The 21,069-nt window shown below is 46.6% G+C and overlaps 1 protein-coding gene and 1 long non-coding RNA gene across 3 annotated transcripts in view; one reads left to right on the top strand and one right to left on the bottom strand.

Moving 5' to 3' along the window:
- LOC114870630 (adhesion G protein-coupled receptor A3) overlaps positions 1 to 1,141 on the bottom strand; it is a 102,733-nt gene extending 101,592 nt beyond the window's left edge. For both annotated transcript variants that reach the window (XM_029175546.3, XM_029175547.3), the window contains exon 1: positions 393 to 1,141. In XM_029175546.3, the coding sequence (XP_029031379.1) occupies positions 393 to 610 (218 nt within the window). In that variant the 5' untranslated portion in view covers positions 611 to 1,141. The remainder of the gene's footprint in view (positions 1 to 392) is intronic.
- Positions 1,142 to 16,493: 15,352 nt separating this feature from the next.
- On the top strand, positions 16,494 to 20,984 carry LOC114870756 (uncharacterized). The gene is made up of 4 exons (XR_003788421.3): positions 16,494 to 17,116; positions 17,302 to 17,472; positions 17,565 to 17,690; positions 19,394 to 20,984. It is a non-coding gene; the product is annotated as an uncharacterized LOC114870756 (long non-coding RNA).
- Positions 20,985 to 21,069: the final 85 nt, after the last annotated feature.

The raw sequence follows: 21,069 nt of genomic DNA, 5'->3' as shown, positions 1-21,069 counted from the left end.
TATGTACATGCACAGGTGAGGCTCCGTGGCGGCATCTCAAGGGTTCTGGGGGATTCTAATGGGTCCAAAAGCCCAATGGAGACTGGCACTGAATCTGCTGTATAATGCATGTGACTAGATGTGTTTCATTGCGTGTCTCACTTTTTTATGTTGAGCCAGTTTAATGATATATTTTCATCTAAATGCCTGTTCCATTTTAAATGTGTGTTGAGACTCTGAGGCCATTATTGATGTTTAGTGCTCACCCCCACATTTGGATGTAAGAGCCCCCAGAACCCCCAGATTCCAAAGAATTGGAATGACTATTAATATTAAGACAGTATCGTCTATACAAGTCAGTTCCACTTCCATGTGAGGACATTTGTAGACCACTAACAGTTAGCGCTACTTACAGGGAAACGGTTCTGTTGGGCAGGAACCCGGGCGGCAGGGTGTCCATCAGCTCCGCATCATCGCACACGACTCGGACCCGGACGCGGTGCCTGCTCAGCTCCTTGGATCTCTCCGCGGAGCAGTGGCAGCTGTCAACGATCAGGTCCGGACAGTTTCTGCTGCACAGGCTGGGCTCCCACAGCCCGAGCACGGCGCACAGCAAGCCCAGCGCGCGCATGTTGGACCGAGGCCGTTGGAAGCGCGCGTACTTTCACGGACGAACCTCCAGAAGCCGTGGCCGCTCTGGGACGCTGCCCATCGCTCCGCGTCGCGTCGCGCCGCGGTCCGAGGCTGGTGCCCGTCTATGGCAAGCCAAGGGGGTGCCCACCTGCCGCCTCCGCACGACCTGTCAACTCCTCGCGCTACTTTTGCGACAAAACCCGAGGAGTGAAGTTTGCGGGACGCGCAGTCGTTCTCATGTTCTGTCGTCACGCGTCCTCCAGTCGGTTGCGAGTCGCGCCACGCGCAGCGGAAACTTTGAGCAACGCGCTTTAAAAACTTCAGCCCAGCGTCTTCTGCACTGGGGGGAGCCGCGTAAATCAAGGAAGAGCGTGCGGAGAAAGTTCGTCCGTCAAGGTCCACTTAGAATCCGCCTCCTGACTGAACCGCAGCCACGCGGGTGTTGTCATGCATTTCCATCAGGCAGCCTCGGACTTGTTGCGCATGCAGTGACCACAAAGTCCCTCCCCGCCATCAAATACCACACGCTTCTGTGTGTTATTTGTAATGGTTCCTGTCTGAACCATTAGGCAACTCATCTCACCCATTCTAATTTTTACTGATAAATCACAGGTTTATTTATTTTTAAAAAGAGGAATAAAACATTCAAACACAAATCTTCCACCTCGTTTATTATCGCGATTCCACTAAACATTTTCTATATGATCTTTTGAATTTGTTGTTCAGAAATTGTCGTGAAGGCGACAACCATTCAGGTGATTTTGTTTGTTTGTATTGTTTCCTGCTGAAAGCTCAAACAGTTTGCGGCTCTTGTTAATGACTTCATCAAAGCATATTGCTCTGCTTTGATTAACTGCAATAAGTAGCTGCTGCAGGCACGGGGCCCACTACAAGCAAAGGGCACAATTAACCTGGCATGCGTTTCAGTGATGGCTATAAATAATGAATATGAAGTCATCTGAGGGGTGGTAAAACCTCGAGTCGGGGGACGACTCGCCGCCTTCACACAGACAAACCTTTTGTTGTTTTTATTTACACTCTCAGCTTTTGAAACCTCCGGATTCTTTGTTGCACAAAAGTTAGACACTGTGATCTTATCCTCATCTCTTCAGCCCACACAATGAATCCAGCCTCTAAATGCTAGATTCACCTTGGCCCCCGGAGACCGAAGCTGAGACAGCTGGCTGGTTGGGCTCCCCAGGGCCGGGTGGAGGGGCCGGCGCTCCCATGTTTGTGTGCGTGCACTGCACCCCACCTCGCCCCAGATTCCTCCCTCATCATCCACATTGTGTCCGACGCCGGCCTGAATGCACAAAGGAGGGTTTGAGGCCGCTCCCAGTGACCCTGCAAGCGCATGCTCCTCTCTCCCTACTGGAGCGGGCCTCGCCGGACAGGACGCCTCTCCGCGATGTTTATCCACATATGGAGGCCGTATTCCCTCCATGTTATGCTCCCACGGCGGCCTTTCGGCCTGTCACTCACACTTGTTTACACAGATGTATGGCTACCTCGTGCCCGTAAGTGCATCCTCCTCTGAAAAGCCGGTGGAAAAGCACCTGGCAAAGTTGACCTCATATCTGAAGCCATCCATCGTTAATGGGGCCTGCAGAGGCATTTTCTTGGACATGAGCCATGGCTCGCCGAACTACTTGTGTGCCCTTAATGGAAACCAGATTCACACACACCAGCATGTTCTATAAAGGCTTTTATTTCTGGCCGGAGCTGCACTTTCACACCGTTGTTCCCCCCGTTTGTGTAATCAGCGCAAACAGAATTATTTGAGCTTTAAAATAGTTTAATTTTAACGTTATCATTAAAACTCTGGCGTTCACGGTGGAAACTGGAGTTGTGGACTTAGTTAGTGCACAATGGAAGGAACTGAGGTGCGCTGCAGCCAAGCTAACGGTCTTTCCTCTGCGGAGCATGTTCACATGTCTCTCCGCTCTCACATTAGTGTTCGCAGCTCTCCGTTATTACTCGCTGACAGAGATGAATAGGCCACGGCCAGGAGCAATCACGGCCCTCACTAAATATTTACCTGCGCCACTTGAAGAGGCCAGAAGACAGACTATCATTATTACTCTGTGACTTCTAGGCCTGTAAAATTATACCATAACTGTGCTGCAGCCCGACAGCTCAGCTGAGGTTCTTTTTATTTTTCACATCTACATTGTTCTATTTTGACAACATTAACATGTGCTCGTGGGACGTTTGATGGAACGCGACTGGGCACCGGGCGCCGGTGACGAACAACCTTTGTGACACTGCAAACATCAACATGAGCCGTGGCTTTTAACCAGCCTGAAGAGGAAGAAAGTTCAAGTCACATTAAGTCAGATTTATTTAGCCAGGCCTTTTATGAAGCATTATTCCACTGCTTGTGCATGTGATTGTGAGCCAGTGGTGCCACAGTCAAACAAAAGATGAAGCCAATTGTAACCAGGGGACAACAAGTATAATAACAAATAAGTTGCCGGATCCAGTAATAAATTCACCATCAATAAAATAAGCCTCACTGTAATGAGGTGCCAGGAAAATTTCGGAAACCAGCGCTGCTTTTAACTGTGAGGATGGAGGAGGTGGCTGGTGCTGGTGCTGCTCCAGCAGCAGGGTGGACCCGCTGACCACCAACCACCACAGCTCTGGACAAAGGCTCCAGCAAAGGTTTGGCCCGCGCGTAACCCTCTAAACACACACTACTGGAATTAATGCTCACAGGCCTCTTTATGAGCGTGCGGATTTGTTATTGCCTCTGCAGCCGCTCTCCACTTTCCCATGGCCTGAGAGCACAGGCGTGGGGAGCGTGTTCCAAAGCAGATGCCAACGATGAGTTTGGGCTCCAGCCATTTTCACCTCGCTTACAAATCGGGCGCATGACAGCTTTCCCAGCGAAATTGTTTTCAAGGGAGCTCGCAGACAATAAGTCAGCTGTATTCATTTGTAATCACTGTTTCCCCCTCGCGCCTCATAAACGCGGACGCCTCTCTTGTTTTCACATTCGACCGCGATGGTCTTGAAATTCCATCAGCCCGCTCGTTTGTCATCGTTAGCGTTGATGGAGATCTCCCTGCTTCCTCCTCTGGTTCTTCAGCAGCAGGTCTGACACAAATCAAAGCAGCCTGGGCTCAAAAAGCACAAGCTGTTGGCTGTGGGTTCTCATGTTGATGCTCTGACAGACCGGGTGTGTGTGGGGGGGGGCATAACGCTTATACCAGCGTTATGGTCTCTGTCCATTATCCAACCAGCGTGAGTGGAGACACAAAGAGGAGATAAGTGCGTGGGAAGAAGATGAAGGAGAAGGAGGGCACAGCCGAAACGCCGGCCTGCTTCAACAAGTCGCTTTCTGTTTCAGAACGCGATCTTTCACAAACAAATCACTGGAACCAATCTGTCAGCAGGGTGCACGAGGCTCGCTTGGACCTTGGCGCTCGTCTCGGTCCTCTTTAAAAACACCAGGCCCAATTTCGACACGTCTCATGCTGTTCCTTAGGTGTAGAGCTTCGCCTCCCTGCGGTGTTTTATCTTTTTAAATATTTCAGAATAACAGATTTATATCTACAGACATTTCTGTTGCAGTGTAACAAAAACATTTCCCTGCTGCCCTTTACTGGAGTTATTCTGGGGTTGTGTTTAATTCTGTCCTCAGCGCTGGGAAAGGGCAGGATGCATACATGCACACACACGCATACAGTCGCAGGGAGAGGGAGGGAAACATGCAGCAAAAAGTCTCCAATATGTGTGATCTAATCACGGTTATAGGAATTATGTGATAACACTGGCCTGCGTTGGAAAAACAGGAAAACAATTCTAGAGCATATTGGATATGTTACAGTTCTCAAACAATGATTTGCTGTCTTATCACTATATATACAGTATATATATGATAATGAACACAAACCCGGTTTAAGACGAACATATATTACCAAAACATATTTTGGACATATCTCAAACAAAGACGTATTGTGCAAAAAGGGATGAATCCAAAAACAGCCTTGAGGGGACGCTTGCATGTGACCTCTGACCTCAGCGGCTGTAAACTAATACAGCGAGTGGTGACAGGCAGGACTCTTACAGTGTGTCCTATCATGTCCATTTCTGTGGCATAATTGCTACTTGTTTTCACTGGTGAGATAGGTCATCGCTGAGTCAGAGCCGGAGCCGATGCCGAAGTCCTCCCACGGCAGATATTTCACGCCTGTCGCTGGATCTTTCTGGATTCCGCTGCCTCCTGCTCTATCACAGCTTTATCCTTCACTTCGGCTCATTTATCAAATGCATGAAGCGCATGGTTTTTTAACTTTAGTTTGAATCTCTGATTCATTACTGTATGTTGGACTTCCATAGGAATGATACAGTATGTCTATGGCGACAAGCAAATTTGTTTTTAGTAGATGTGTGCAAAATAATCACGGCTCACTAGTCAGTGAAGCTAAAAAAATATGCATTTGACCTAAAAATACCCATTTATAGGAAATTGTAAAAGAGCTGTAGTCTGGTGGTTAGCAAGAGCTAAGCCAGAAGGACCTGGGCTCTGCTCCCAGGGTCACCCAGCTGTTTGCCTGCTCTCCCCGGGTCTGCGTGGTTTCTCTCTGGACGCTCCGGCTTCCTCCCACAGGAGACGCCAGTTCCTCCGCAACCTTTACGGGGATGAAGCTGGTCCGATAACGAGTGGGTGAGTGAACCAGAGAACAACAAACAGCGTTCTAACAGCGGTTCAATGTCACGCTACCTTTGGCAAACTTTGTTCATAAAAAGTCTGTTCTCGAAAATGGGCCACAGCAGTTAAAGATAAATGAGATATAATGTAAAAAGACCACTTCATCTCATTCTGGTGACATCTTGTTCAAACCAGAAATGTCGCTGACAGAGCTGGGACTGTGTTTCCAGTAAGTGTTTCCTTTTATAACCACCCTTAATTCATTGTAAATCCATCCAACCTCAGTGTGGCCTTCACACAGAAACCTCTTTTCTGTTTCCTGCATGCATCAAAAAGGACGGATGAATCATGAAAGCACATGTCCCCTCACCGCAGCAGCCTCCAGCTTCGCCCAGCCACGCACAAACACTTAGCCATCACTCTCCTGGACATTTCACGGGCAGCACATGCTGGTGGCCTCCTCTCCCGCCGGTGTTCCGCTGCTCCAGTGCCTTCACACATCAACCGTCCAAACCCCAACTCCAGTCTCCAAAGTGCTCTAATTGGTCAGAACCGCTTATTTGACTCTTGCGGCTTGGCCCCCGTCGCATGATGTTCCACTGCCGGGCGGCTGCAGCAGAGGCCGGGAGGACGTGGCGGACGGTGGCACAGGCTGGAGGGAGAGAACAGAGCAGAGGGCGATGCACCGAGACGTCCCACATGGGCTAAAACGGGAGACGGCCTTGAAGAGCCACGCCACCAACAACCAAGATGGCCGAACATAATAAAAGCCTGGAAACTGGGAGTATGCACGTATGTATGATGGAGGGACGGACGGATGGACAGTCACATTTCTGTCTTCCACATAATCCCCACCATCTGTCTCTAATTTGCCTCTTTTGCTCTTGGCCCGTGTCTGCGATGGGGCTTTGCTCTTACTGGACCCGGTTACTGTCTGTAATTCGACATTCAGCATTTCAGCCAGGTTGTGTTTTATTATTCACGTCAGCTGATTCTCTCCGCTCCGTAAAATACAAATGACCACGCGGGATCAAATCTCTAAAACTAGTTCCGATTTTGGCTCCTCTCAAGTAGTTACACTCATGTGTGCATGTTGATAATTTATGGGCTTTATTACACAGCTGTCACGAGGCAATAAAGATCTTGGGCTGCTGTGTTTTTTTGGGGCCCTGAGCAATTGCGAGATTTTCACAGCTGGATTTCGACGGCCTTTCTCTCCCTCATTGAAAGTTTAATGCTAATGGTGGCAGTTTGAAATAAACACATTTCTCACTGACGAGCTCACATAAGATTTATTTTTTTTTCATTATTTGTCTCTCCACACGGGAAAATTAGGTCTCATTCAGGCCTGTTCTCAGTGAGCATGACAACATTTGGCAGTAATGAAGCAGGGAGTGTAAGCGCTGCTTTAACAGATGGGTACTGAGCTCCGTGGAAAAACAGCCTCTTGGGTTTTGACAGTGGGAGAGGCCGTGCACCTGAGGGTGTCCTGTTACCCCGACCAGCAGAGGCAGGCGGTTCATGGGAGCAGGTTTAGCCTTTGGAATTAAGTCACTTTATTAAATGAAATATTTTTCCACTCATCATTACAGAGCGAGACGGCGCTTCAGCTTCCGCTGCTTTTCCCAGCATTTGTTTTCGGGCACTTTCTGACCTTCCCGCAGCAGAGACAAAGGAGCACAAACAAACTTACTGGAGCAAAGAACAAAGACAGTGTCAGACTAACAGGTGCTGCTTGCTTTATTGGCAGGAACGGTTCAATTATGAGGGTGCTCAGCAAGCAGGGGCCCGAAAGGAGGTGGAAAATACTTTAGGTTGTCTGAAACTCATCACAAACGGCTTGTCTAATATCAACTCACTAATAGCAACAACTTCAATGACTATTCATTTGTTCAAGTATATGTGTTCACTCATTTTTTGACCTTATTCACTCTTCGTAGACTTTATTGGATATTATTAAGCATATACTGGTATTTTCTGACATTTCATAGCCTCGGTCTGAAATTAGATTTAGTATTCTGATATTACTTATGTGTTTTTGTAATGCTGGTTGCCCATAATGCACACACCCAGAGGTGCAGAGCTGCAGTAGAGGTGAGCATGTGAAACACTCCAAACTGCTTTATTGAAGTCTTTTCCAAATGCTAAACAGACTGACATCATGATGTAGGTGTGAAGGCTCATAACGTCCACATACAGCTGCCACCACTCTGCTCTGTTTGGTCAATATATACTGTAGCAGCTTATAGAATGTTTAAGCCGTACATGTAGCAAAAAGTGTCCTTTTATACACTAAACAATAATGGGTCCATTTACAGGCCGGCGACACGCTCAGTGTGGTCGTGTTTTCCCTGCTTGGCCTGGTGTGCAGCAGGATTTTCAAGCCAGACGGTGCCATAGAACAACTTTCACCTCTACCTGTGAAGGAGACAGAGCTGGGAGCTCGGCCAGTGAATTAAAATGTGCATGCTAGATAATGTTTGCACTCACTGGCTCATCAGTGGCATGTTAAACCGTCTCAAATCAATTATGAAATTAAAGAATTGTGTACTGTAAGTGCAGACAAGCACAGTTATGGACAATCGGACCTGATTGCGTTTTAAGACAAAGCTCAATCAAGTTATTTCCAAAGAGCTGTCGAATAAAGAGGATAATTAAACAAAAACTAAATTTGTTTGTGTGTTTGTTTATTGAAAATTTAACGAATCCAACACCATTGCAATGAGACCAGGATTTTTAACTCCAGCTGTTTACCTTCTATAGAACAGTGTCTTTATATTAAACGCTGTTTTTACTGACATTAGGAATATTTTCAGACAGAAACCCATTCCAGTCTTAAATCGACCAAATCTCTGTGTTGTGTCTTCGTGTGGCAGTAAATTAACCCCGGCTAAAGCCAACTTCCCCCGAAGGCTTTCTCATGTTCACACATACTGTACTCTGAGCAAGATGGATGTAACACGAAGCCCGGCGCTGGGCTCCTCAAACCTCCGGGTCGGTTAACCTCTGCACTGCTGTGTGTGTGTGTGTGTGTGTGTGTGTGTGTGTGTGTGTGTGTGTGTGTGTGTGTGTGTGTGTGTGTGTGTGTGTGTGTGTGTGTGTGTGTGTGTGTGTGTGTGTTGATTTACTGGGCTTATTGAGTCATGATTGCGTCTCTGGGCCCGGTGACAGAGGACGTCAGTCGGCTGTCACGCGTCTGGAGGACTCCAGCTGAATCAACAGTGTTTTCGCAGTGAGCAGCTCGCTCAGGCGCTCGCGCTCAGCGTATCCGAGTGTCTCTTCACATATATACACAGAGGAGAAACGCTGAGAAAACACACCTAGAAAAACAGAGCAGGACATATTTACTACAGTAGACCTTATAGACTCCACAGAAACAACCCGAGGAAATCTAAGTGAATGACAACAGAGGCTAATGAGAGACCTGGGCTGAAGATACCTCCCTTTGTGTCTGCTTATATACCCAGCGGATCATACGTCTTCATGATGCTATGCAGGAGTTAAAAATATTACTTCTTTTATCCTTCTTCTCTTCTCCCTTTTGCCATTTCCACTTCACAACACTGGAGGTCGGCCAAGAAAAATGCTGAACCTGATTCCTCTTTGTAATGCTGCAGAACATGAGCTGTCTAGGTAACAAACTGTGCTTTCTGATTGGCTGTGGAATGTCAATAAAATCACCTTGTTTTAGGTTTTAGATAAGGTTTTGGTTTTGGAATGACTTGTCTGCTGATTGTCTCCAAGCTTTAGAGGGAACACTCCAACAGGAATTACCTTCAAGGAGGCCCGTCACTGTGGGAAAAGTGAGAGGAAACAACAACGCTGAAGACACCAAACTAAAATATAAATATACTTACAGCCTCTGACTTCCTCAGCCAGATCATCACCAAGACTGGCTACGGGTTCCGACTATGGAATGGCACAACCATCAGCCACCTCCTGGATGAGATCAAGCTGTATGCCAAGAGATATCGACTCGCTGATACTGTACATACAGCACCATCAGGGTATACAGCCAAAGCACTGGAATGTCATTCAGACTGGCTAAGTGTGGTTGGATGGTAGCGAGGAGAGGAAAGGTAGTCAGGACTGAGGGGATTGAGGGGAAACTACTAGAAGGCAAGATGGCAGATGTGGAGAAAAACTACAAATACCTTGGAATCCCACAGGCAAACGGTGACCACAAAGAGGCCTCAAGAAAAACAGCAACCACTACAGTAAGTACCTCCAAAGGGTGAGGCACGTCCTGAGAAGTCAGGAATGGGAAGAACAAAGTCTGGGCGATCACCACTGTCAACACTGACTAAGCAGCAAGGCCCAGGAAACCAGGTGAAAATCAAAAAAGTTTCCATATCATGCTCATGTACAGTATAGATTATGAGAAGCCTATAAAAAAAAACATGCCATGATGTCACATAATAGTGCCTGTTTTTAAGGCAGAGCCACCTGAAACCCTGAAGAACATTAACACTTCTCCAGGATCACTTACATTACAATTTCACATTAAGAAACCTTTTCAGTCTTTTCTGTTACCTATTATTTTTGTTTCATGTTTGCAGTTGATGCAAATGAGCTGATCGTTTGGGCTTGAAGGCGATCAGAGAGCAGAACACAGGATGTAAGGCTCGTCCTTCTACCGGTGCAGTATGGGTTCAATGCGCCATCTTTGCCTTCTGCCATTTGTCATTGTTCTCTCCAGTTACTGGGGCAGGAATATTGGATTTGTCCCAAACATCTAGTAGATTGGGAGCCAGGCATCAATACGACCACTGCAGGTACAGTAACAGACATATTCAATCACCACTACTATCTTTGTGACATTTTGCTTTCTTACTTATTACAAACAAACTTTAGTTTGACAAAACAAATTTTACTGTTATTAAGCACTATTAAAGTGACTAAAAAATTGATTCACTACATAGAACTGCTGCACAAAAAACACACAAAAGTGTTCCAATACATGGTATTAGATACATTTAACATTTCTGAAGCTGATCTAACTCCCCTCCCTCCCATTCAGCATTCGCCTCCGTCTGCACTGACAGGTTTTTCAGATGCTTAGAAACATAAAGTCCATTTTACACTGCAGCGCTCCAGCCCTTCTCCTCAGACTCACGTATCGCCCTGCAGTCCAGAAAATGTGTCACACTGGCCCTGTCAGCTGGAAGTGGGTCACAATCCCAGATTTGAATATTTTATTCATTGCTCACCTGCGATGCAACTGCCTATGGGATAACAAATTCAGTCTGACCTTTCCCTACGGTAGGTTGCACGTCTTTCGCTGAAATTTTATCACTGTGCCTCCGTCACGCTTGTGCTTTTAGACACCTGTCAGCTTCAAGCAAAGGTTGAACCACGGTTGGCAGTTTTCCAGCTCAGTGGTTGTTGGTGTATTTTATCACCCATCAGCTTTTCTTGTTTCTTCTGGCTGGGAGCGATGTGCTTCACCTCTGATTGGGTCTCTGCATGGTGCCGCGAATCCATGATTCCCATCCAGGGGCACTGGTGGAATGAGGCCAGGTATACTGTACTTAGTAACAGGGGGTTCAACTGGTTCAACAATCCATCAACCAAGGGAATAGGAATCAGAATTTGTATTAAAGAACTTTTTAAACATAGCAAGAAAAAAAAAACATTAAATACAATTTCCAGTTTGATTTACTGGATAACGTCTTTGTTGTTTACATTCTTTTCACAGTGCTTTAAAAAAACAGACCTCTCCACATAAGACGGAAAACTGCTTGAGGTCCAGTTGAGAGAGGGTTGGTGTGTGTGTCCCTGTTTGACACGGCCGGGTCCAGAGTGGCAGATAAGAGCTCACTAAATAACAGGGAGCAGCGAGCAGACGGCCCCTGAAGATTGCGGCCTTCAGCTCCAGTGACGAGTTAATCGAGAGCAGGCTCCTTGGCGTCATTGGAGGGCGTTCGCATGTGAACAGTATGTAGGTTTCACTGGAGGGTTTGACACTAAGACCCTCTGACAACACCAAGCAGTCATGTGTGAAGCACTGAAGAGACAGACAGGTAATACTACAGTATGAGACTACATTAGTAATGCATAGTACTTCATGAGTTGGACAATGAAGACCTTGAACAAGTGTCCTTCTCTTTACTGCACCATGTGAGTGCTGCATTCGCTGGCACACAGCTCTTCCTCCGCTTGTCAAGTCACGCACGTACTTTTGCTCGTGTGACTTTGTGCCTGTGTGTTTTATCGACTCGCTCTTAATTAGGGGAAGCAGCGAGCATCGCGGTCCTGGGGGGGGGGGGGGGGTTATCGCTGTGTAAACATCATACATCATGATTCAGCGAGGTGAGGCGAGAGCGACGCGGCGCCTGCGTGGCAGCAGACGAGGTGAGGCGGAAGCGATGGACGACCCGCTTCCCTGGGTCAGAACATCAATGGATCAATATAATTCTATAATTATTCTATAGTTCTATAATTTCTCAAAAAAAAAGAAAAAGATATACAGCAGTAACAGTGACAGGATGCAAACAATGGGCCTGTGTTGCTTCTCTTCACTATTGACCCCTGACTCTTTGGTTCTCTTGAGAGAGAAACAACTTACAACCTAACACATGTAGTGTAGCACAATACCCCACACTGCCTTTATTGTGGCTGCTGTAACCAGCTTTAGTGCTACCTGCATTCACTGAAGTGAAAATCAATTCAGCTCTGACTTTACAGCACGGCTCCCTTTTGTTTCAGCCAAGTCCACAATGGGCGTCGTTCTCGGTGAATGGCGAAGCAGCTAGTGCTGCACCAGCGCTGCGACTCATGACAAATGTGCTCCGTGTGATGAGGATGTGGATTTGCCGCATGTCTGACATTCTGACTGTTCTTTTCCAGCTGCGATGGAGCTGAAGGCTTAAAGTTCTTAAAACAAGGCAAAGGCAAATGCTTTCTTAATGTACGCCAAGAATGTCACAGAGGAGTGATACAGTACGATTTTTTTCCACGTCACCTGAATGCATCTTTGTAGCTTCGGCGTTATCTTTGGAGTGTGCCACTTTCACTTTACACAACAAAGAGAGGAACAAATGAGAAGTGGCCTCTGGCTGCAACCAGTGCAGTGCAGTTTCCGCCTCATGATAATCAAATGCATTTAATTATTTAAAAAACCCACAGCAGCCTGTACAACAACCTCAGGCATCCAAGCCTGGGACGTCTAATGCAGCACAATCAATCTGGGTCCCAGGAGCCCAGCAGAAGGTTAGTGTGAGATCCTTTTAGATAATCACCTCTGAGGGCAAACATAAATGAAAATACTTTTCTTTATCAGTGACACCCAAGTGTGATAAACAGACTGTTTCATTTCTTCTTCTTCCAGACCGACCGTCCCACTTGCCCCCATGATTGTGCTGGACTCAACAACAGTGAAGAACCGAGTCATAATAATTCGTCACTCTGATCTCTGGAGTCATTGGTTCTGCTGTTCCAGTTGGCAGCGAGGTTTTCAGGACGCACCGCTGGTTGGGCTGCCTCAGCAGCTGGACCTTCAAGGAAATCCTTCAGGGCAGAGTCCAGTCACGCTGGTGATGATTCAGCTAACGGTGACGGTGCTGCCTCAGCAAAGGAGTAATGGGATAACAACAACTTAATTCTGTATGCAAGTTGTCAATTAAATATTGAAATGAATACGTCATTGTTTAAATGCATATTTCAAGTGATGACATAATAGCGCTAGATTCTAGGCCACATGAAGGTCAGTAGATCATGGGTCTTGCTTTGTTTGGGGTCTTAAAAAGGCCATTTGAAATTAGCTGTAGGACCTTTAATGACCCCCGTCTACTTACAGCTGTCACATACAGTAATCCATGCACCCATCGCTAACAGACTCCCAGGGTTTCTGATCCGTTAGCGCCGTAATGATTTCTCAACGCTATAAAAGCACCCACCTCGCCCTTAAATTATTTCAGAGCGAGTAGTGGATGACAGCTGGTGTTTTCTACAGTAAAGTCTGCCTCGTTCGCATTCAGCAAGCGACTCCTCTAAGTGAGTTTAAAGTGCTGGGGTTATGAGAGCCGGAGACAGTAGGAGAGCGTAAAGAGACTCATTAGGGTGATTCTTCAGCGGCAGTTTCACTTGCACCCGCTTGGATTATATTTGCCTTTAGCTTTGTCTTCCCCCTTTTGCCCCGTCTGAGGGGCTCTGTGAGAACTAACTCGATTGAATAGCGAGGAACACACTAAACGTGAAGGACGACGCAGTGCATGTGAAGCATCTAAACGCAGCCTCGCCGCGCTGACGTCAGAGCGGCCTGCCGTCTTCTGTGTCCTGAAATAAACTGATTGCGAAAGGATTAAGTTCCATCAGCAGAGTCACTGAAAGCCAAATGTTATCATTTATGGCTGCATTACACAAACGCCCTGATTATGGGCTGCACATTACCCCAAAACCCCCAGGGAGCATTAACATTTGATTGCAACGCCCCATTAATGAGCACAAGGTCACGCAGAGTCCACAGTGAAAGGGGCCGTCGTCACAAAGAGTCCTGGTGACTACCGCGCCGATGCGTGCGAGTCAATAAGGAGAGCGGAGCTGCAGACGTGTCGGGGAGCGAGAGTTCGGGCCGGAGCCGGGGCCCCGGGGCCGGCGCCGCCTCACCAGCTGGACCCCCTCTGTTTCCTCCGGCACACGGAGCGCATCGCCGATGAAGTGATGCGGCCACGCTTGTTGTTTCCTCCCCCTCCCCCCGGGTGCCGCTCTTCAGCCCTAATCCTTTAAGTGCTGCGCTGGGTTCAGGTGCAGACTTCGAGGGTCCGTGTGCAAAAAGAGAGAGCTTGAATCATGAAACCTCACGTGCATGAATATAAAAGGGGGGGGGGGCTGGCGTCTCTGACAGGCCGCTGAGGTTCCATGAGGAAGAAACGGCAAATTAGAGTGATCAAGCGAAGCAACCGCGAGGAGCATCTTCGGAGCGGCGTGCCTTTTCCCTTAAGTCTTTAGACGGATCATCTTAGTTAAACATAATCAAAGTTTAAGAGTCTGATGATGCTGGGGGATCAAATGGATGAGGATCTGTACGGTAAACATCAGAGAGGGAGAAACCACAGAGCTCTTCAGAATGAAAGATAAACGCCGGACCGCTTTTATCCTCCAGTTTTCCTCTTATGATTCATGGGAAAAGCACTTAGTGGTGGAAAATAGAAGCCGACGACCGATCGCTTTATGGGAAGCTCAGGTCCGCGTGTGTATGCTGGGAATGTGTATTTATCCGAAGGAACTATCCATTTGCACAAGTGCTTCAGTGTAGTGGTTTTCATAAAATGGACATAATGGACTAAATGTGTCCAAATAAAACTCTCCTCGTTTAAGGATAATTAATTAAAATCCGCCTTTACCTCCAGCCGTTTTTATAGACAGTAATCAGTGGCTCCTGTCTGCTGGCATTCCATTAGGTTGCTTCCTTCACCCCTCACTCCATGTTACTGTGATTATGTGCACAGCCTGCTGTGAGGAGATTCTAGGGATTATCAATGAGGAGCTGGAGGACATCTCTGTGGGGAAGTGACTGTTCAGGGGTGACTTTGTCTGTTATCACCACCACTTATATCCCAACAGGAGGAAGAAGTAGAAAAATGCATGTTTCCTTGTAATCTTTTCAGTAGATTTTGGGTGATTTATGTTTTTGTGATGTTAATTGTTGGGAAAAGAACGCTTGTTTGGTGTGACTGACCTCATGTGCCTCATGTGCATCCTGAGTTTCTCAACTCCATTTCAGGATCAAACCAGAGGCTGTTACAGCATCCGTCAGCTTTTCAGAGGCTGTTCCCGTTTGCGAGCCGTGGACGCGGCAGCTGAAAGCCAATGTTTTACGGGAGAGTCAGCAAGAGTGTTTGGAAGTTCTTCTGGTTTACCAGGATGGAAATGAGGCTTGGAGGACGTCTGCCGCAGCAGAATGAACTAACAGTTAATGATTGACAGCAGTCACTTTTTAAAATTGGGAGCCCATTTTGCACTTGATTTCTACTTCCACGCAGCAAGGCACCTGAGTGACCTTGGAATCAAACTTGCGACCTTCATGCTGTGAGGCAACACTGCCAAAAAACGTTAATGCTATAAGTGGGTTCCTAAAACTTCTCACTGTGCACATGGAGGAGAGCAGTCAGGAGGCTGAATAGTCCAGATGTTACAGTAGGACTGTAAATTATTTAGTGTGTGTGTGTGTGTGTGTGTGTGTGTGTGTGTGTGTGTGTGTGTGTGTGTGTGTGTGTGTGTGTGTGTGTGTGTGTGTATGTGTGTGTGCGTGTTCCCCCCAACCACTCTGCGGTGCAGTGTTGCAGTGATTTTATGAGCTTCTGCTCACATACACCTGACTTGCTTTGTAACTTCGTGGGAGCAGAGTAGACGTTACCTCTGGACCACCTTGTGCTGCAGCAGGCTGTGCAGCGTGCTTCCTTCAGCCAGGCTGTTTCTAAACCATGACTCATCACTACACCTTCACTCACCGGAGGCCGAAAGCAGCCGGTCTCCTGACGAAGTTCACCTGGGGTAAATTGGATAACGCTCCTCTCTCTGTTCACATCTGATCTATGGCATCTAGCAGCTTAAAGCCGAAGCATTGGGAAATTTGGTTTGAGATGAGAATTAAACCCTCAGAGATGCAGAGCTCCCCAGCTGAACATTTCCCAGGGTTGATGTCACGTCTACATAGCCGCCACTGCGGCACACGAGGGGAGAAGGGGGGGGGGGGGGTGAAGATGAAGATGGGCTTTGCTAAAATATACATCACAGCATGCTGCTCTTTTGAGATCCATCTGCGGTCTCTGGAGGTGCGAGGAGTCGGAGAATGGAAAACGCGCTCTTTAGTCACGGAGAGATGCAACTCAAACACTGGCGAGGACGCGCACGGCGGCGGAGAGCGCCCCAGCGCAGCGGCGCGTTGGGTGGCAGCGTGGATTTCAATCCCGGCGTCGGGTGAAATTAATCAGGGACGCGGAGGGCTCTTGACTGTTCCAGCTAAAGTGAATAAGATCACGGGAACGTCACAGCGCCGCGTTTCACAGGATCAGGACTAGACAATAAGATAATCTGCAGCTGGGGATGAGGCGTCTTTGAATATCAATGCGCGCGAGTGTGCGCGTGTGTGACCATGAATATTCCTTTGTGATTTGATTGAACCTACACCTTCTAACGTGTTCACCTTTGGATACAGCCACGGCCGCGCTCCTCTAGCGCGCGCACGGCTCCTGTGCGTATTGTGTCCAGGCACGTGCGAGCATGTGCGCCGCGTCTGCCGCCGTGCGCGTGCGTGCTTGCGCGCTGACGCGGAGCCTCCAGACCGAGCGATGACTCATCGCGGGCTCTCTGCGAGATCTCGGAGGTCAGACGCGAAGGAAAACGGGCGGAGAGCGGCTCAGAGCCACCGGGAGGAACGCGCTTAACAAGCGCGTGAATGCGTCGTCAGGTCGATGTCATTGCTTTGAAATCGCTTCGGTGGGGAAAATACCGCGTTAGATAAAAACAGTCTGGAGACAGGGAGAGAAAAGGGTTTAATGAGGACAGAAAGTTGCTCTTCTTGACCATATAAACGACTCTAACTCCAGGGGCTTTATTGTTCTTTATTTAGATTTATTTATTTTGGCCTCTATCAAAAACAGTGACTGTTTCGCTGCCTCTCCCGGAGTTCTGGAAGGAAGTCAGCAGAGGAAAGACAGACGCAGACGGAGCAGCAGACAGGCGCAGTGGAGTTATCACACGGATGCCTGTTACATAAACAAGATGTCGCTTCCAAGTTTAGCACAATTACATGGCGCTAACAGGCCACAGGGAGGAACACAGATCTGGGGGCAGATTAGCGATCAGCACCCACATCTCTCAGCATGGGGCAGGATATGGAGGCAGGTGAGTTTCTGGAGGCGCAGGTGAGAGAATCAGGGAGTTTACGCTTCTCAGTGAAGAACTCTGTGACTGGAATCACATGGTTGTGCACATGTGGAAAAAAAAAACATGGCCAGATGAGACTGAATATATTACATCTAGTGTGGTCACATCCCTCAACCACTTGTTTTTATGTGAAACATCCACAGCTGTACTCTGAGCTCCTTCTGGTTGTCTGAACTCAGCTCCTCGCCTCTCCTCAGTTCCTTTAGACCACAGCTCACTCCCATCTCAGAGGGAGAAGCTCACTCCTGTCCTCCCCCTCCTCCTCGTCCTACTCACACACCTCATGCACACTAGGCTGCAGGTACAAGCTGCAGGTATGCCCCTCTGGAACCGCTGGAGGTAAGCAGTACTGCGCGTTGACTGCTCCAGATACAAAGCAACACCTATTCTCTCCATTACCCTCCAGACTGCACCGTATCAAGTTCACCAGCAAAGTCGTGGGGCCCCGGGTTTTATCCTTCCCAGGGCTAAAACCATTGAGTCCCAAAAGATGCAGAGCTGGAGTGTCGCTGCTGCCGAGAGCAGATTGCAGGTAAACTGACTCAGTCACTTCTGTTATGCATAACTTTATCTAAAGGAAATCATAAACACTACTTAACACCAGATATTTAGGAAAGTAAGTAATCTGTCTAAAGATACCAGACTTTTAAGGGCAGCTGTATATACAGCAGCTGTGTCATATGATTAATTATTACTGATGATTTACAGTTTCTCTACATGGATCATAATACCATTAAATGTGATGGATGAGTTCCACAGAGCATTCATACAGCATGCAGTAAGTGCTGGGATACAGTAAGTCATCATAATGAGCACCTTTACAGCTGATCAGTTTGGAAATATAACTTTTAGTGCAACCAGGTGCTCAGGATAAGATAAGTAATCAATAGTGATTGAGTTAGTGAGACACTGTGCAGTAGATTATAGAGTTGTACAGTGGAAGTAGATGAGCCCACATCTAACGGATTTGATGTAACAAAACAAATCAATGATGGGACTTATTAACATAAGAAGCTCACAGGTTAGTTGTTCTGTCTGAACACTGAACCTGTATCATTTATTAAGATAAATAAAACAGTCACACATTAACGGACACATTTTTTAAGTATATGGCTTAAAAAATGCACATATATGAATAGTTATTAAAATGTGGTTCAAAAATATTTATACAATGACTTTGACTTGATCTTTACAACAATGGTGACGGTTTTGTTTCATTAATATTATGCAGTATAATTAATTTCAAATGTGTTATATTCTTCTTCTAAAAATGGACCATCAACATTTATTTTAGTATTTCCCTAATTTGCATTAGGCAGTAAATATGGAGGAATTAGTCAGTTAATAAGGAGCTAATCAATATCGTAGTCTTATCAATTCATTACGTTTCTCATTTACACTGATATATTTTCAGATTCGTAATTTACTTCTACTGTTCCTTCACCCAAGCTGAACCTCGGTTTAATGAGCATCTTTTTATCCCCCCCTCGTGTGTCTTCCTGTGGCTGTAACCTGCAGATCCCTCAGGACAGGAACACTGAAATTAAACAACGTCTGAACAAGAAACACGCACGCATAATCGGCTTAAAAACATTAAAGGAGGATTGTCAATAAATTGCGATAACGGCTGATACTCTCAGCAAGATTCACTCAACAAACGAGTAAATCTCATTATTCTTCAGAGCACGGTTCCGCTTAGTCAGTGCTGCAGTGGATGAGATGGTCAAAGGTGATTACACGCTGCCATCTCGTGGTGGGAGAGAGAAGTGCACGCTGATTCCTATCGGTGCGTAAAGAAAACAAACAGATTTACTTTTAGCTTTTAATTTGTTGGATGAGAAAATGAGATATTTGCTGGTTAAAATTTAAAACGTTTATTGGCTTTGTAATAGATCTGTTGGTATCAAATCTCTCATCTACTCAATCAATTCCTTGCATGTGTTTGAAAGGTCTCATCAATTCTGTGTCAACAACCTCAATAGGTTTAGATGTTTGTCTGTTCAGCTGGAGAGTAATGACTCATGGCCTCTGCCTCCTGCTGCTGACCTTATGACTGGTCCATATTGGTCAGCAGGGACACAAGGCATCACACAGTATTTCACATCCCTGTGCAAGTCTGATGACGACTCAAACTGTGAATTGGTCCCAGTCACATCGATGTGCAGCTCAATCGGACGCCCCGAGATCTGTTTTGACGCCGTGATAACTTTCTCCTCCGTTCTCCTTCTGAGCCAGATTCACACCCTGTGTCCTCCTGCGGGGAAAGTAGCAGACGCCGCCAAGTGACTCTTCACATCAGGTCTTACACTGAGGCGAGTGATCTCCGAGTTGCACACAGACATGACGTGACTCACTATGCAAAGAAAACAGTGGAGGGTAGTTTGCTTCCTTGGCCTTTGAGACAGACAAAGCATGTGTCTGCTGCCAGTGTTGTTAATCTTCTAAATCTTCTGTGTTTTGCACTGCAATAGTTAGCACTGACACACAACATAATGGGTGAATAGCCCTGATTCTGACCAGGAAGTGGAGTTCTGCTGTCTTTGTTGTGAAGCTGCTCTGACCCAATTATTCAGCCATCACAGTCTGGCTCAGACCAAAGAGCTGAGCATTGCCCACTTCCTCAGTAATAATAAAAAAGAACGTTTGGAATAAGCAAATGAGCATCATTGACGAATCTAGTTGAAAATGACACAGTTCTCCTCATAACTACTGTGCTGTAATGTATGTACTAGGTCAGTCATGAGTGAACCTGGGAATGTCGCAGCTCACCTCCTAAGCCCTAGGTGGCGATAGAGTGGCGAGCTCCATCATACACCTGTTTTTTTCTGCTTTGGGTCGTTAGCATGTTGATTTAACTCTGCTTTGGTAACCTGTCGGGTGCCAGTCTGTCTTGTTAGATATGCCAGTCTCTCTGTTTCAGACTTTTCCCTCGACAGTCCGGTACCTCTGTGTTGCAAGTTTTGCAACTCTCTGTTTTTATCACTTAGTAGGTATTTTTACTCACCTTTCCATTACACCAGTCCACAGTGTCATGAGTTATGTGTTTTTCCCATGTTTGATCAGTTCGCTGTTCTGAAGTATAGTGTACAATAAAACCTGTATCTCAAATCAGCTGGCTTGAGTTGGTTCCAGTCCGGTGTAATGAGGTGTGACAGGGAAGGTCAGAACAGGCCCTTGATTTATGCCACACACTGGCAATGAGACAGATTATGCTGTAGAATTTAAATCATCGGATTTGAGGTTTATGAGTACACATAGAAACACCTGTAGTAGACACAGGACAACCACGACTTTAACTCTGGATCCCAAAGTTACAGGAGCAAATGCTACAACTATAGGGTTACAAAGAGACTCTCGTTAAGTTTTAACTTAGAGCCGTAGCATTACTGCAATAGCTCCCTCTCACTCGATCTCTCTTTAAGAGAGATAAGTAAGAGGGAGTCTAATTACATGTACATGCAATTGTTTAGTGTTCAGGTTTGTTCTGGCATGCTGGTTCTTCTACTGTGATGCTTCCTGGAACGATTGTGCTGTTGTCTTTATGTAATTATTAGATAATGTCAGTCATAATATATACAGATGGATGGATTTGTCTGCCCCACAGCATCAGGATCTGCCCTGCAGTTAAATAAGAAAAAAACAAATTCACTGCAAGATGCTAACATGAAGAAATGTGGCTTTCATTTTATTGGACCTTTCGTGTCACCTTGGAAGAAAAGTAAAGTAAAATAAAGTATTTACCAGAATGGGTCTTATGGAGATCTCAGATCTCATATATTTGCTGACTCAGGTCTAATGAAGCTGCAGGGAAGCAAGATTCACTCTCTCCACTCCCACCGGGATGCTTCTGCTCGAACTGCTGCTGCAGTCTGAGCCGCCGGTCTTCTAATTATGTTCTTGGGAAGTGCTGT

Source organism: Betta splendens, chromosome 15 (genome assembly GCF_900634795.4).
Source record: "Betta splendens chromosome 15, fBetSpl5.4, whole genome shotgun sequence".
Classification (NCBI taxonomy): Eukaryota; Metazoa; Chordata; class Actinopteri; order Anabantiformes; family Osphronemidae; genus Betta; species Betta splendens.
This window is presented reverse-complemented; position numbering and strand designations above follow the sequence as displayed.